Source organism: Apteryx mantelli, chromosome 1, assembly GCF_036417845.1.
Source record: "Apteryx mantelli isolate bAptMan1 chromosome 1, bAptMan1.hap1, whole genome shotgun sequence".
In the NCBI taxonomy this organism is placed as follows: domain Eukaryota; kingdom Metazoa; phylum Chordata; class Aves; order Apterygiformes; family Apterygidae; genus Apteryx; species Apteryx mantelli.
The window spans coordinates 107,197,172-107,214,857 of NC_089978.1; the positions used below are offsets into that span (position 1 = coordinate 107,197,172).

Here is a 17,686-nt window from a genome sequence, read left to right on the forward strand (position 1 = left end):
ATAAAAATATATAAATAAAATTGCTGTCAGAAAGACTATGTTAGGAATTTACCAGAAAGATAATAATCCTGAGATTCTCCAAAGTGTTTGTATGCAGCCACCAGGCTAGTGCCAGAAGGGAACAATTAGTAGGATTACTAAGTTTGTGATCTTCTTGGAAGGCCAACACGTCCTCCAGACCTGGCACGCTTGGCTTCCCGGAGGGCTGGGAGGTGGCAGCAGCTTCAGCCTCTCCCTTTGTTGTTGATTCAGAACGTGTTTTAAATGGCAGACTCGGCCAGCAATGCAAACGGTAGGTGTACAAAAATAAAAATCCCTAAACTAAAGCAAAGGTTACATTAGGTATAATAGTGTCATAATTTTCTATTTAAGACAACGTCAGGCTAGGCCCTGGGAGCACAATGAGGAACGTTTTGAAAAGTGGAAATGCCATTATGCATGCTGTTTCCTTTCCAGGGAAGCATGTGAAAGACATTGCATAGCGAGGGGAGGTCACGACTGCTGAGAACAGGACAGGATGTCTGAGCAGGGGAAGGTGGGGCGAGATGAGCTGCTGCAAAACAAGCACAGAGAAGCAGCAAGAGAATGTGAGGGTGAAAACTGGTAACTGGAAGCCTCGGCAATATCTTAATCAGAATTCCTTCGGATAAAATGTGGAGAATAGCTTTTTCCCGCTGTTATTTCTGTATTTCTGGCTTTTTAATCTCTTGTTCTAGTTTAAATGGTCACGGAAATGTTTTTCACATGCTAGTAACATCCTGACATTTTTGAACTACCAGACAGATAGTCTCAGTGTTTCATTTCAAAAGCAGTGTTTGCATCTGTGTCTGATGAAAACGCTGGACAGGCTGCCACTGATCAAAATGTATTTGCTTAGCCATGATCAGTTAGTAACTCAACACCACCATCTATTAAGTATTGTGACTGTCATATCGCTGCTACATGCGCCTCCCAGCTATGTGCCATGCCTCATTCTCTCTGTCCCCAAAATTATTTCTGAGACAGCCCTCTTCATTGCACTGATTCTCAGGCAGGGCGGAGGCACGGTTTCTGCAACCTCCTCTGTGTCAGACAGCAGGAGGATCTCGGGCTCGTTGTACACTGGCAGTGGAAGTTGTTTGGGAACCAGCTAGAGGAAGGTTGCTGCCCACCTCCTCCAGGCCCTCGCTATGGTGGCAGCAGCACTGGACCTTACAGGCCTTTCTGGGTTGCTTATTTGAAGCACTTTGCAGCACTCCTGGCCAAGCAGCATCCCCAGCAGTGTGCCAGGGAGAAAAATGTACCATTTTGCCTAAAGGAAGTAAACATAAAATATCCACATGTTTCTCAAAAGGTAAGTTGTCTGAAAAGCCTGTCCAAGAACTAGCCCAAACCAGAACAAGCTATAATTGCATGTCCTTTTGTTTTGCAGTTTATATGATTTTCTCTCCGGTGCTTTAAGTATGCCATGGCTATGGTCCAGTGGATCTGCAGCCTTTTAACAAGCTGTAGAACGAACCCGACTGCTCATGCACTGGTGATACAGGAAGATGGGAAGTACTATCCTTTAACCCTTTTCAGGGTTATGTAGCTTAACAATATGGAGCAATCTCAAATGATAACCTGGCCACAAGTAGCAGGGAGGAGGGAGGTGAGGAACCAGGATGGTTAGCTGCCACCTTTTCATAGTACGGGTGTTACTCAGGGTATTTTGCTGCTCGAGTTAATAATCTTGTGCGTATAACAAAGTAGAAAGAAGACAGCAAAGAGGAAACAATTCTGAGGAATTAAACATTAACAGCACAGCTTAAATGCAATTGAACAAGAGTGAAAGAAGGGTAAGAAGCTGTTCCCCAGGGAAATACTGTCCAAGTACAGCTTGTACCCAGTTTTAATAGGCAGATGGGATTTGTTTACGGAAGCAGACAATCATCTCCTTCCTCTGTGTTGTAAAATGTGCCTTTAAAGGAAGTACCAGTAGGAACTCTGCCTAAGCACAGCTTGCAAAGTAGCGCATTGCATTTGAGTTACTACTCTGCAAACTAATTATTTAATTTAGAGCAGGGGGCAGCATCTAGCTGACTATTTTACTGATTCCCAGGTTGGACAGTTTCTCATTCCACGTTACCCTGGGTTCTGTGCTCCCAGGCTGTAAAAGTTTGTGGTGAGAAGGCTGCTGATTTAGCAAGGGAGGACCCAGGCTGATACAATCATTCCTCCATCAGCTTCTGCTGTGGGGTTCTCCAAGTGCCCTAGCATAAAGCCAAACTGCCCTGGAGAGCAAAACCAGGCTCTTGGAGGAGTACTTATGGCGTGTTTTTGCCCCTATTAGAACTAAGGGGTGACTGTGGGCAGCTGCAAACCAACCAGAAGGAGTCCGTCTGCTCCGGCATCCTCAGGAGAAAACTGCACTGCTGCACTTCTGCTGTCAGTCCCAGCAAACCAGGCTTTGCCAACCAAATTAATAAATAAATGACCCACCACTACCTCCCCCCAAGTAACTTCAAATCAGATTAGCAGTCCAAAGAGTACATTTTTCAAGACTTCAGTGGCTGGATCAGAAGATCAAAGATCATTGATTTTTTTAAATTTTATTTTACCTAAGAGAATGAGTTTTAAAAAATCCCTTACCAGCTGCCTTTTGAATGCCCAAAAGGAAAAAAAATTAAAGGGTATTTATTAGCATTAGAAGTAGTATTCCAAAATGTATTACATGCATTATTATTAATGCTATTCTAGAGATTCAGTGCCAGCAAATCATAGATAGAAAGAATTGGCAACAAATTAATTGGAGAACTAAAAAAAGTACTGGAAATTAGGATAGATGATGAGATGGAAGAGATGAGGTGAGCTAAATGAAGACTATTAAAATGGTACCTCTTTCTTGCACTGAAATAGTAATGAAATACAGTGAAGGAAAAGTGGAAATACTGATCTTCATGTGCGTCTAACAACCTCTTGCCATATTTGATCGAATTTCTGTAAAATTGCTAACATAAGCTATTATAACATGAAAATACCTTTATGCCAATATAAATGCATCTCTGGTAGGGATTTCTACTACTTCTGTAATGATATTCTATAAATTGATATGGTATTACAGAGTGAGCTGGGCTTTTGAAAAACTGGAGGCTTGAATTCACCTGTGCTAGGTTTAGCCTGTCTCCTTCTGCAGAGGACATGAGTCGGGGCACCGTGACAGGAAATTCAGTGGCTATAACAACAACATAATGCATATAGGGGAAAACAAGCCTAACACCCCCACAAAATGATTGGCTCTGCATTGACATTGCCTTTTAGAAATGAGACTTGGTGCTATGGTAAACGGTTCCATAAAACCTTAGCTCCCGACTCTGTGACAGTCAAAAAAACAGATCTAACAGGGATTATTTAAGAAAACAATAGAGAACAAAACAGCAAACATTATTATGCCTATGTGTGATACATGGCTCTTGCAGACCATATGCAGTACTTGAAAACAACAGAGCAGAATGAGGAAAATCACAAAGCCCAGGTGTGCCCAAGTGCAAAGCCCAGGGTGCTCAGAGGCACGGAGGGGTTCCCATACAACGGACAGCTGGGAAGGGCAGCCCTGCTTCAGCCCCCAACGGGGCTGGCTGCCGGCACCGTGCGAGGGGTCTGTGAAATCGTGAACAGCATGGAAAGGGCAGCTGGCAGCTCAGGAGCTCAGACCTGGGAGGCTCGCGTGAGAGCAGTGGCCGTGCGGTTCAGCATGAGCCGAAGGAGGTCGTTCTTCACGCGTGTGATCAAGACAGGGAGCTCCTGGACACGTGATACTGTGGATGCTAAAAATTTACCCGAGCTCAGAGGGAGACTGGGCAGGTTTGCAGGGGGAAAACCTACAGAGCGATGGTTTAAAAAAGAAAAAAAAAAACTGTCTGGGTCAGAAAGTTACTGAGCTGCTAAACATTGGAGGAAGCCAGGAAAGAAACACATATTTTCTCCTTTTTCTTACACTCTTCCCTAGACTTCTCTTTGGCCATGGTCCCTATTGGGTTCTCCAGTTTAAGAAAACCCTTAGAGCTCTTTCAGGAAGGGAAAGGGCTACAGGAAAAAAGAAGCCGAGAGAAACCACCTGACAGTGAGAGACACCCAATGCGAAAAGGGCAGGCATGTGAGGGTCACGCAATGAAGCGCGGCAGAGCCAGGGCTGGCAGGACAGCGAGGGGAGCACCCCACAGCCTCGCTCCCGCAGGGTGCCCGAAAGCAGGATGCCACCCAGCACTGCCCTGCCCTGCCACACAAGAGGATGAGCCAAGAGAAACCGGCCCCTGGCCGGGGAGGATCAGGGGCAGGAGAGGGGCTGCGGGAGACACTTCCTACGGGGTCGAGGAGGCTGTCTCGGAAGGGGCTGACTTGGTACTGGTGGGGTTCAGGGCATTGTGCCAGGGTCTGCAGGCTTGCTGGACAAGCTGAATGAAAGGTTTTGTCTTTTCCTTGCAGTTTTGTGCTAATAAACCAGACTCCTAGGCAAAGTTTTGTGCTCCGCAAGGTAGCACGCATGAAGTTAGAACAGAGCCCAAGAAGGAGAAGTTGAGGCAGTATAAGGCTGCCAACGGCCTAGGAAGTCCCTGCTGTATAGCAATGCAAGCTGTGGAGACATTTTTCCTTCTATTTCCATTTTTTTCATTTAACTTTCACACATTTCAAAATTGATAGCTATTCGGTCATCATTCTTCCTCTAAAGAAACTTCAACCAATTGAACCATAATATTTTTAGGCCTCTGAGATCCACTCACCCTGCAGCGTTTTCCCTAACTTGAGCAAGTTTGACAGCTGCTTTGCTTGCCTAAATCCCAAATTATTAGCCTTTTGGAAGGGAGAGTGGTGCTAAATTAACTTTATTCCCGCTCATTAAGACTCCAAGGAGCAGGAGACCTCAGTCTCTCTCAGTCATCTCATCTCTAGCACGTGCAGGTTGGAGCAGCAACTAGCGATGCCTCTGCCACTTGTGTAAAAAAGGGCCAGTTACTGGATCCCCCGAGTTCTCTGATCCCGGGCCCCGGTCCGCCCTGGCTGGGCCCTCTGCAGGGAGCACTGGTGGAGGCTGCTGGATGCTCCAGGATCTCCAGTGCGTCGGTGCTGTTCAGCAAACAGCCTGAAACCCTGCACAGGACTTGCTCTGGGCAGAAATATCAAGCTGTACACGAGGATTATGTTCTTTCCAAGGGGTGCTGCTAAGAGCAGGTGGAAAGCTTCTCTGAATATCTAATTTTTACCTTCACAATTTCTCTTGACATTCTGCTGCTTTAAAAATATTTTTCCCTTCTCCCTCTTAACTTTTCTGTATGTTCTTTCTCTATGGCAGTATTTTTTTCTTCATACGTTTTCTTGCTGTAAAGGATCTTGCATAATGTTTTTCTTTAAATGGTTTAATTTCAAAGTTTTCTCTTGCTTCAAACTTTCTAGTTGCTATGTGACTCTGCTATGCGGTTTCTAGGTCTTCTTTTGCTTTAGTGCCCTTTATCTCTTAGGCAGTTTCCCTTGAAAAGCTCTGCAGTGGTGATAGCATGAAAAATATCATCTGTATCTCTCTGTTCACAGTGTAGAATTTTAATATATCTGTGAGAGAAGTAGATGCAGACCAAGCAAGCATTTTGTAGTACAAAATAATGGTTATTTATTTATAGGATACTTATTTTCTAAAATTCCCAAATAGCATGAAGAGAACCTTGGCCATGTTATAAGAAAAGACTTTTTTTTTTTTTCCCTCGTATGTTCTAGTCATACCACAGGCTTTCCACAAAAAGAACAATTTATTTTTGTAATATATGCCCAGAACAGTTCTTGCAGGACTGTAGCGTTGCCAGGATTTGATGCAGAGAACGTGCAGCCTGATTTTTTAAAGACAGAGTGCTCACAGCTTGTCTTGGAGCCTTTGTGAGTGGCAGGTGTTCCAGGTCTCCAAATTAGGATGTTTACAGTTTGACTTGCTGTCAGCGTTATAATGTTAGAATACTTCTCTCAAAATCCTCCAAAACAGATCCTTTTAAACTGAAGCATTTGACTCCTGTAGCAATTTAAAATGCATGACATTGGGTTTAATCTGAAGCTCACCAAGACCAATGAAAGTCTTTCTGCTGATATTCAGGCAGGCTATAACTGGATTTAAAAAGTGACCTACATCTTTTGCTCCATGTCTCAGGCTCTCTTTGCTCAACTATCCATAGGTGGTCTAAATTTACCATTGCAGTGTGAAAACATGAATCTGTGAACAGCGGTGGGTCTAGCTGTTTAAATCACTTTCTGGCCTGATTTCTGAACTGTGAACAAGACTTTCACTTCCCAGTTTTGTCATCAGAGCGAAGCTGGTGAATGTTTTCTTTGGTGACCATTTTCATCTGCAGTTCATGGCTACACCAGCCGGAGCTATGGTGAAGCCAGCAAAAAATGCTGTAGCTGATATTCCTTGTTTTTCCTATTGAACTGGGTTGGCTAGCTGGCAGATGTGTTTTTTGCTTGCCAACACAGTTGTGTTTATACTGGGAGGCCTTTACAAACGGAAAAACAATAGGACTGTGAGTGAGTCCTCAGGTCTCAGATCTGTCACCCAAAGCAATAGAGTTGATAGGTATCCAGGTATCTGCTTAAGACCTCAGGAAAGGCAGAAGCTCTGTTTGAAGAAGGTATCAGGCATTTTGTCATCTTTGTTCCTTTTCCCCCTAAATCTGCATTGATATTAGCGGAGCAATATTGCTTTGAAGCAGTCACTGTTTATGCAGAAAGGGAGAGTGGGATGTGGTTATGAGGATGGAATGTCTGGTAGGCACTGGTGCACAAAGAGTGCTTGCTGTCTTGCCAGTGCAGCCCATCGATTAGGGCAACCAAATGGCACCCAGCTGAACACTCCTGGAATCAGTGGGACACCTTGGCCTTTGGAGATCGCTTAAACTCTATTTAAAATGAGCTTTATTACTATGGAACTTCTAATTTAGCTCTTGGAAGGTAGCGTGTGCTATATGTGCAACGTTACGTGTTATCCACTTGTGCCAGCCGTTAGAATGGAAGTCACCTTCTCCTTGGCCTGCAGTCACTTAGAAGTGCAGCAAATCTTTTTAGTTTCTGGATGGAGTAGATTAGCCTGGCGGAACATACCTGGACTGTATGTACTGTGAAATAGTGAGCCCTGCACAAAGAAGAAGTACAGTGCAGATCCTGAGGGCAGCAGTCAGTAATCTTTGGTTCTGTTTCTTGCACGTAGGAAATGGTTTATTTCAGCATAATGATGATTTTGTGATACAGCGTTCCCATGGAAGGGCACAATGATTCATCCACTTAACTATTCTACTGTTGTTTAGAATAAGTGTGCCTTTTATTATGCCTGATTTGTTTTAATTGTAGTATTATAAGAAAACTTGCTGGAATGAAAAGAATATTGTGTTAAAGTATCTCCTGAACTGAACCATTTTCTCATATGGCAGTTGCTCTCAAAATGGTGATAATGTTCCCAGAGAGAACTGAATGTGAAAACCAGAAGGTCACCTGGTCACATCTTCTGAAAGTTTCAGGCTGTATTTTTTGTTAGAAACAAGAGTCCCGCTACCCCTTGATAGTTTGCTCCTACGTTACTCATATTGGTTAATATCAAAATACTTGATCACATCAGTGTGCCAAAATGGTTTTTGAGCTACTGGTTTCATCATCAAATGCTTTCTGCCATGAGTTGGGGTTTGATAAATTAGACCTTTATATATATTGCAAAATATTAACAGGTTTAGTCTCCCTGCACACTCTTCATTCATTGCTACATAGCAACAGAGAGTAATTTAGCCCCCCGGCAGTGAGTTTTAGTAAGAAAGAAAATTGTCTGTGTTTACTTACACTATACAATTCAGTAATTGTATTGCATACCTTGGCCAAGTTGCTGAATAATTGGGGCCTAAAAACAAGCTCTTAAATTCATATTTATATTCCTAAGTAGAAGGTCTGATTTTTCAAATATTGAGTCTACCTGAAAGCCAGTAGGTTATTGGCGTTTTGAAAATCAGGCCTGCTACTTCTTCCAGTGCTTGTATGGGAAAGCCAGACTATGTTTTAGACTCCTTTTAATACTTATCTTTGTAGTTTTGCAGTGCCTCTTTTATTCTCTGCATTGCAATAATTCCTAGTGGAGCTTATTCATGCTGACTAAATTACCAATTTAGATTGATTAAAATGTCCAGTAAGAAAAGTTTCCAGCAAGGTTGCTACTTAAAATCTTTGCTAGAAGATACAGTGATGCATAGAATAAGAATATTTCTGGCAGTTCATTTTGCTGTTTTCATAAAAGGACTGACTATAAAAAACATCATTCATGTAACATATGTTTCACTCCCTGTGCCTGACAACAAGCCTGAGTGAACTGAGGTGCATCAGAAAGGCTAATTTTGCCCTCAATATTATTAGGAGCTCTTCAGTGCAGTTAGTCAGGTTTGTCTCCTCTGTGTCAATGCCGTAAGGCTTCCTTTCTCTATATAATTTCAAGGAAAGTCTGATTCATTACTTCAGGGTCTGAGCTAAATTCTTTCCTCAGGACCATTTTAAAAGAAATTGTTTAAGCCCCAAATACTTGTTCTGGCTGCAGTAGTAGGAGTGTGAAGAAATGGCCATTTGCTTTGCTTCTTGCTGCTCATCCACAAGGAGAGGAGGCTCTCCTTAATCTGCGGGCTCAGAAGCGCAGCAGAAGGACTTTTTGACCTAAGATAAAACCATGACAAAAATGTTCCCGTGGAAGCACAGCAGGCAGGCACTTTGGGATGCTTCTGGAATATATTACTGGGGATAACTTACTCTTTCTTTTAAAAAGAAAATTGTACCAATACTGTTAGGAAAAAAAGTCTTGTGTGATGAGGAGAAAGAGAAGAAATTATTCTTGGTAATACTTAAAAGTTCTTAAATGCAGGAAACCCTGGAATGGCCCTGGATTTAACATACACTCACTCAGGAGTGTGTTCTGGCACAATTACAAAGGTGAGACCTTGAAAGAGGAGTTTCTCATTTTAATCTTTAGGATTTTCCATTTCTTTTATTTAGACACTCTCGTGGGTCAATATGTGCAGCATTTTCAATAATCAATATGCACTTTTTTGCTCAAATGAGGGCCACTCCTGAGAAAAGTATTTTGGTTTTTAAGCATTCTTTGGCTGATGCTGACTGCATATTTCCATTCCCCTTGCAGAGGCACAGCAATAGCTGGAATTGTTTTCGGTATAGTATTTATAATGGGAGTGATTGCTGGGATTGCCATCTGTATCTGCATGTGCATGAAGAACAACCGTGGGACTCGAGTAGGGGTCATCCGAACGACGCACATCAACACTATCAGCACGTACCCAGGTAAGGAAGCTAAATTGCACCCTTGCAAGAGCGCCTGTGGTGTCGTGATAGTGTATCTGTGGAGAGTTATGACTTTACAATAAATCGGGGATGTGAATATTTCTATGAAAGGAGGCTTTTCTCGGTCAGCAGGGGAGTGGCACGACTCCCTGCCGAGCAACGCAGGACAGCTTGACCCGCACAGCGTTAGCTGGAGCAGTGCTCTGCCTGCGCTATTTTATTCTGCTACTCAGTGGGCTAATTAGCTCTGGCCGGGTGCCATATTAACCCAGCTGTGCGGTTTCCGGTGCCCACAGTAGCGTGTTTAGACCCTGCTCAGGGTGGTACTGCATTGTGCCGTGAAGGCTTTTGCAGCGTGCCAGCAGCCCTCCGACGATGGATCCCTTGTTTCCCGCTTGGGTTCTTGTTCTTGTGATTGTTCATGCTCACGTGCAGTCAGCTCTCTTTCGTTGCCCAGTATAATGGGGGCCTGGCCTACCACAGGCAGGGGGAAAACCTGGATAATAAGGTCTGCGGATGGTGCTGCAAAGGCTTCCGAGTCATGCCGTGTGGAGTCAACTGCAGTCTGAGGTGGCTGGTACTCAGCCAGAGCTAACAAGCCCTGCTGGATCCTGCTGAATCCCAGCTGACTTCTACAAAGGCGTGCGAGTGGCTTTGCAATGTGTTCCCTGTTGCACGTTCCGGAAGGGACTGCTGGCTGGCACGCCGCGCTGGATCTGAGCTGGCTCGCTGCATCCGCCTGGCGCCATGCCTCCACTGAGAGGAGTATGGAGCACAGCACAGAGATGCCCCCGTGGTGCCTTGGTCAGAGTTAGCTGAGGTCTGGCGGGGCTTGCTAGCTCTAGCTTAGCTCTGGACGTGCGGGCTTGTTTGTGCAGAGCCGGGAAGCGGATTTGCACCCTGCTTCCATGTGTTTGTCAGGTGCAGGGCAGCACCAACGGAGGCACAGAGTCCAAGTCAGATCTGGCACAGAGTTAATCAGCTGTGAGCATGGGCTCCAGGGTACCCAAGGGGTGGTAGGGACCCCTTGCTGCGTCTGCCCTGAGTCTGCTGTAGTGAAGCCATGCCCGAGCCAAGAGAGGCCTGGTACATCCAGTGTTACCTGCACTAGCTCTGTGCAGAGCTGCTTTCTGCACTGCGCTCACCAGCTCGCTGTGTTCTGGGAGGGGGATACAGGAGCACCATGGTGGGTCTGCACCATGCCAGCAGGGTCTGCAAGGCTCATCTGTCTGGGCTCCCCACCATGTGAAAGCGGCCACGTTGTTGAAGAGCAAAGCTGGCCCAAAAGCAGCCTAGCAGTGTTTATGCAATGCAGCTATGTCTCTGCTTTGGTGGCACGATTAATTACAAATCCAGGAGCATTGCCTGCGTATAACTGAGAGTTCACTGTAATAAAAGGCAATGGTGTTTCACGCACAAAGTCCTCCCTCCCACTCTAAGAGATCCCCGCCTTTATATTCTGTTCTGTTGCAAAGGTTGCAGCAAACCCCAGGTGCATTATATATACTTACAGGCAAGCTACCCAATATTTAATATATACTCCTTCATCATAATCACTGTTCTTAGCATCTATTTTCTCCCTCATCCTCTTACTTTACAATTAAACTAAACCCAGCTATAATCATCCTTATTATTGCAATATTGTTTCGCATAGAGAGATGAGTAATGAAAGAAAACTGCAATATTCTCAACCATGAATTGCTGAAGAGCTATTTTAGAAGCTAATAGTCACCACAAGCTGTAAAAACAAGAACAAAATGAAGGCTCTGGGGCTCTGGCCTTTTCGTCCCCAAGGATGTTCCTGCACTGACTCACACCCTATCTATCCACCTCCAGGCAGTTTGACTCTACGTGCTCCCTGATCCCAGTGCAAACATTTATTTGAGCAGTTTTTGCTCAAATTTGCTGCCTCTCAGCAGCAGCAATTTTTGGAGGATGGGACAAGCTCTGAAATGATTTTCATGTTCCCCATCATCATTAACAGTCTTGGAGTAATGATTGGCCTGGCTCTGGTTTTGTGGTGTTTACAACCAACCCTCCCTACTGCCATTAGCAGTTTTGGACAGGAGTGACAAGCGATGGGATGCCTTTCCTTTGGCTCAACCACAGTGGCAGCCAGGTTTTTGGAGAGAAGAGAGTGCTTTTCCTGCCATGCAAGGATCCGAGTCTCCTTCCCCTCAATCGCAAACATCCTAGGCTCCTGTTTTCTCTCCTATTAAAATGCTATTTTAGTGCCAGTCTGCTTGAGATCTCCAGGGAGGGAATAGGAAAGCCTTCACAGTGATATGAACAGTGAAGAAACAGACCCTGGAACTTAAAATTCATAGAGACTACTCTAATGGGGTCTTAGTGTGGAGCCTTCAGTTCCTACCATGCTGTACTCCCAGACCATTTACTGTCTTTGTGATCACTGAATTAATCCTTCTCCAAGGTTAGCAGAAGCAGTTGAGAAAAGGCTTTCAGTTGTTTGTGAATGCTTTTTATTCTTTCATAAATGTCTGACCTGCTTTCAGACACAGGGCTCTCCTCAGCTTTCTCCACTGGGCAGTACAAGGCGAAAGCCCCGTTCTTATGCAGCCTAAGTCCTAGGAACATCCTGGGAAGATGTCGGGCTTTTTTCCTACAATGTGTAATGCTGCTGTGCAGCAAGGAGCTTTAAGCTGTGTTGGGCATGTGGCTACACATCTCCTGGGGATCCGCAGGCAGTTCGAGAGATCTGTGAAGGTCAGCAAAGGCCCTGGCTACAGAGTCAGCCTGAGATAAATCCGTGTTGCGGCTGAAGGAATAAATCTGCTAAAACCCAGCTTTCCTCTCCTTAAAATATTAAGCTTTCTGCCACATCACCCTGGTGTCATTTGCCATATGGCAACCTGAACAGTGCTACCAGCACAACATGTCTGTGGGGACAGGGATAAGCAGTGAAGGAAGGGGCAATAAGCAGGCACTTGCATTGAAATACAATGACGGTATAATGACAGCCTGGGGAAAAAAAAAAAAAAGTAAGCATATTGTCAGGAGACTTGCATCTCTTGTATGGAAGTCTGAATGTTAACTCGAAAATACTTAGGGACCCGTGTAGGAAAAAAGGTTAATTTTTAACTAATTCTTCTTTTTTCCCCCATTTCAGTGGCTCCACCGCCGTACAGTTACGAATACGAAATGGAATACCCGGCTGATCTACCTCCACCTTATACTCCAACTCCACAGACTTCGATGCAGTACCCCCCACCCCCTCCCTACCCTGGGTATTCAGGGAAATAATGAAGTGGCACCACATGGATATTAATTGCCTGTTGAAACAGCCAGCACCATTGGGACAGATATTTTTGACTCAGGGACAAATAGGATGGGCTCTGCAGCAACACTTGTGGCCAGGTACTAGCGTAACCAAGGGGGGTTGCCACGGCTCAGGATGAAGGAAAACACCGTCCATTCCAGCTCATCATGTTTGAAGGTTAAACAACACATGGCCAAAGAAACAGTTACTGCAACTTAGTGCCTGATGAGCAGCGCTTAGCATCAGTGCTTGGCTTCAGCGGCACCCTGACGCAGCAGCTCAGGGCGGTGCTCTTCCCGTTTCAGAAGGTGCCTGATGCAGATGATTAAGCAGCTCTGTTCTGAATGCACAATACGCAGCTGCTGGGGCTTATTCGGGGGGAAAATTCCAACTGTCGTCTGCAAACATACGCTCTGCCTTGCCTTGAAATGAGGTGAAGAAGGAAGACTGAAGCTATTTTCAGCTTCCATTTCAGGATGATAATACCAGATGATCAGCTGTGCATATTGACCTGATAAATATATTACAAAGTGAAGTGCGCTCGGAGTTACTCAGTAGCCAAAAAGTGACTGGGATTATTTTTGGCCAAATGCAGGCTGTTTTAAGTGCCTACTTTTAAATAGGTTGAGGCTAGTTTCTGGCCTAAAATGTAAACATAAAGAGCATTTTTTATATGTGAATTACACTAATTTATAGCTGATTTATTTTTATCTGGACTTAAATACTATATACATTGGACATATGCTATGCAGCCTTTATGCTCTTTTATCACGAAATGATACTCTCATTTAAAAAAAATACTGATTTAGGAAAACTCACAAGCAGGAGAAGAAATACAAATCAAGTCTTAAAACATCACAGATTTAACTTTCAATTGGATTACTGACTAAGCTACATAAAGACCAGCTTTTTTAAAATTGAGTATTGTTTTGCAGTAATAATGATATTCAGCCTAACCAAAGAGATGAGCAGAGAGACTGTGAACATCAGATTTCTTTTGTATGTTGTCTTGGGCATTTTAGAACTGTGAGCTACTAAATGATATTTTTCACATTCCTCACACACATAGTTCAAGATCATTTAGTCTCTACGTGTAATGTACAAATGTTCATGATTTAAAGTGTTCCATATCCTTGTTGGGCACACTCTAATTCAGCATCAGCAATTTGACTTCAGAATAGAGCATCCACCTACCTAAAACATCATCCTTTGATGATAAGAGTAGCATTTTTCTCAATTTTATATGCAAGCCACAAAGCAAATGGTTCTCTTCAGGGATTTAAAAATACTAAACTCCTTCAGTTTGAGTTGGGTGGCTGGGCTGTTTGAGAACTTTATAGCCAAAATAGTGGAAGGTGACAAAAACATATGGCACCTACAGTTCAGGACAGTGGTGGCATTAGACTCATTTCAGAGAGACAGACTTCAGGTTGCCATTGATTCCTGGAGATCAGAATGTGTTTAAATGTTGTCCAGTGTAGCCCTCACCTTTTTGCAGGTGTATCAGTGTATTAATGAATAAAAAAAACAGCTTGCAAAAAGTGGTATCTGTAGCCCAGTGAAGTCAACTGAAGAGCTCTCATCACCCTCTAAGTAAGGCGTATTTTTGGCATTCAGTCCAGATTGAGGGACGAATTCAAACAATCTCGTAACTTTAAGCACACAAGTTGTTCATAAGCCCTCTTGTGTCCAAGACCTTACTGACTGTTCTTGCTCAGATTTTGTAATTGCATTTGTCCTTTCCGGGCTGACTAACCATATCTTCTTGAAAACCCCGCTTGAAAGCATAAACGGCCTCAATTCTTACCACTCTAAGTCTGGAGGATCTGCATTGTGGCCCTTGGCCAACTGAGCTTTGAGGCAGAGCCCCATGAGGTATCCAGGCATTTGTAATCCAGTCAGAGGAAAATTGGGCTGTGTCACAGGTTTTGTTTGCTGCTGGTTCCTTAAAGTCTTCCCCAAAGAAGGAAAGTTATATTCTCATTTCTATTGTGCTGTTCAGAGATGACAAGTCCAGAACTAGGTTATCTTTAAAATTATTTCTGCTCTGGGCTGTATCTTGTAACATTTTAGTTGCTAACATGACCTCTCTTAAAAGATGGACGTTCCTCACTTGAAATCCTCCCATAAAGTGCAACCTTCTGCGCATGGTGTTTTGACGGTCCCTACTTAAGCCATCTGTTGGGGTATTGGTGTGCCTGCCAACCTTCCCATCCAGGCTGGTGGTCAGCGTGAATAACAGAATAAGCAACATTTTCTCTGTGGGAAATCCTATTTCACATAGTTCTACACTGGTACTCCAGCACTTTACAGTTGATCACACCAGATGATGTTTCTGTGCCAAAAACTAACCCACAAGTAATGAGTATTTTCATTTCCCCCATTCTTGTATTTTTTTTTTTTTTTTGTATAACACTGAACAGGCAGACCTTCAAATCAAAGAGTAGTTTGTATTTGATGAATCCAGTCTCCTGAAAAGTACAGAAAAAGAAAACTATGTTATAGATCATAAACCTTCCCTTAGAGGAAGAATTTCCGCAACTGTGACATTTGTCAGAACAAGCTATAGAGCAGATTTCTTAAATAAAAAGGCATTTCTGGAAAATAAAACTCTTTGGCCAAGGAGTCCTCTGTTTTTCAGCTTTGAGATTGCATGTTGCCTCTGATGATATTGCATAAAGGTCACAGTGACCTGACTACCTAGAGTGGACACATGGCTTATTCCAGGGGAAAACTATGGAAATAGCAGCCTGAAAATTTCATAGTGATAAAAAGATCTATTTGTCTGATGTGAAAACACTAGTGAGGATGTTGATTTTAGGATGCTAATTAATGTTGTGCAGATCCATATATATTGGGCGATAGCAGACAGTGATTTTACTTCTCGAAGGACACGGCATCTCTTGTCCTTGCTAAGTGCACAATACATAAAGATGTTGCTCTTAATGCAGATCAGGTAAAACTAGTATGAAGTAGAGTCTCTTTTCAAAAAAGGATGATGTTTGCATTTCAAATAAGTAAGCAAGTTGTGATAACCAAAAAGGTGGAGGGAATTTGAAAGATTTTTAAAAATAAAGAAAGAGAACAAAGAAAAAGTTGCTGCATAAGCATTTGCTAATACTAAAGTTGAATCTAGTTGAAAAAGTTGAAGTGTTGTTATACCTTAAGTGTTATTTTCTTTGTATGGAAACATGTAATTTATTCAGTGCCTTCATACTCAAAGTTCCTGCAGTTCAGATATTGCTGGCCACTAGTCATTTATTTTGTTTCACATGAATTGCTTGCAGACGAGTGGGTTAGTAAAAAGAGTTTTTACTTAGTCACACCTACTTATTTCACGTATTTCAGTCTCATGCCCTACATCATCTTGTAAAGTAAGAAAAAATACTAAAATGTAATCTATGGCTGACAATGGACAAGTGGTCTTTTGCTTTTTTCACTTGGCAGTGGATGGTATCACTAATTTGGTCAGACAGTGAATATAGCGTTGCCCTAGGCAAATCATACACTTTGACCAAATGCTACTGATTTTCCTGCAGTCTCAGTTTGCTGTGCCTTTTACTCATGACTTCTGAGTTAGGGAGGCAGGGAAGCAGGTTACTGTGTTGGGAGTGCACTCCCTGGTCCCATGAGCCTTCCTCCTTGTATTTGTAGTTTAGCACATTAGATGATTGCCTGGTTGCATGGTTGTTGTGATGGATTGGAAACAGCAGGAGTTGCAGGTGCTTGCAAGAACACATATGCTTGCATATGCTCTGATGCCAGTCCTCCTTTGTGGAAAAAAAATAAATTCTGTGTGAAGTCTTAGTTAATTATGTATCGGGGATATTTCAAGCCATGATTCATTTGACAATTTTAATCTGGCATTTCTTTAACTTTTTTCCCAGAATAAGCTACTTCCAAACCAGTTATCTCTTTGACAACCTACTGTTTCTAGGGTATATTCCAAACAGCAAGAGAAATCTATTTAAGTGCTAATGATCCATTTGGGAGACTGCAAATTAGGTAATGATCAGTTAGAGAAGTTAAAAGGCCAAGGCAAAGCCAAGGGAAGTTAATGTACTAGGTTGGCCATTACCTGAATGACACACTCCAATGAAAGGATCATGAATGCTATTATAAGCCTTTTTTAATTAGTGAAAAATGTGAGAATTTACTTTTTTAATGTCAAATACTTTGAAAGATACAGCTTTAGCAGTGTACAAGCCCAGTTCTTCACTAGTGCCACAATGAAAAGATTAGATTGCTTCATAAAACACCTAGATCAATATTAACAGTGTTCTTGGTACAGTAAAAATACATTCTTTCAATTTAAAGCAAACATTCCCAAGACCTTTTGTTAAGCCACAAGGATTTTTTTTAATGTAATGGGATAGTTCAGAAAGTACTTTTGGCTACCTATTAGAATAGTAAATGTTCCTCATTTCTGTATTCACATTCATCCTGGAGGCTCTCCAGGTGCTTTAGTAACTAGATAAATAATTATTTTAGTCACCTTGGAATAAAACGCAACAGGTATTTCACAGCACACAATAATAATATGTAACACCTTATGGTAGAAATTGCGCAAAAGAATTAAGGGAAATTTAATATATTTCTTCAATTTCGTTAAAAAGTCAGTGCTTGGACAAAACACCTTGAGAAAATAATTACCAGGACCTTTTATCAAGTGTCCTCCATTATTACTTTCTAATAGGTACATCCAGTCTAGTGGCTTCATTTTTATCGCAGCAACGTCTGAGGTCCAAAAAGCAGAGCCCCAGTCCAAGCCTGGATTACAATCCATCCATTGTAAAAACACCCCTCCCACTCTGCTGTGATTTTGAAGGTTCATAGTCAAAACGAACAAACAAGCAGAGGACTAAAGACAGGAGGGGTGGTGGTCATTTTACATCAGATGATGTTTTACGACAGGGAAACAGAGACTGGGAAAAACAAAATGGACAACATTTTGATTTTGTATGACCTACAGAGGAAGGATTACTGTTGCTGTTGACAGTAACTATCACTGTAGGAGAACGGAAAGCTATGAATAAAGCATGTTAAAGCACTGACATGTAAACAGTCGAATAGCTTAAAGAAGAATCCAGGAAG

At 42.8% G+C, this 17,686-nt stretch overlaps 1 protein-coding gene across 2 annotated transcripts in view; it reads left to right on the top strand.

Annotated features, from left to right (window-relative positions):
• CYYR1 (cysteine and tyrosine rich 1) overlaps positions 1–15,911 on the top strand; it is a 57,952-nt gene extending 42,041 nt beyond the window's left edge. For both annotated transcript variants that reach the window (XM_067299513.1, XM_067299517.1), the window contains exons 3-4: positions 9,158–9,315; positions 12,443–15,911. In XM_067299513.1, coding sequence (XP_067155614.1) covers positions 9,158–9,315; positions 12,443–12,576 — 292 coding nt within the window. In that variant the 3' untranslated portion in view covers positions 12,577–15,911. The remainder of the gene's footprint in view (positions 1–9,157; positions 9,316–12,442) is intronic.
• Positions 15,912–17,686: the final 1,775 nt, after the last annotated feature.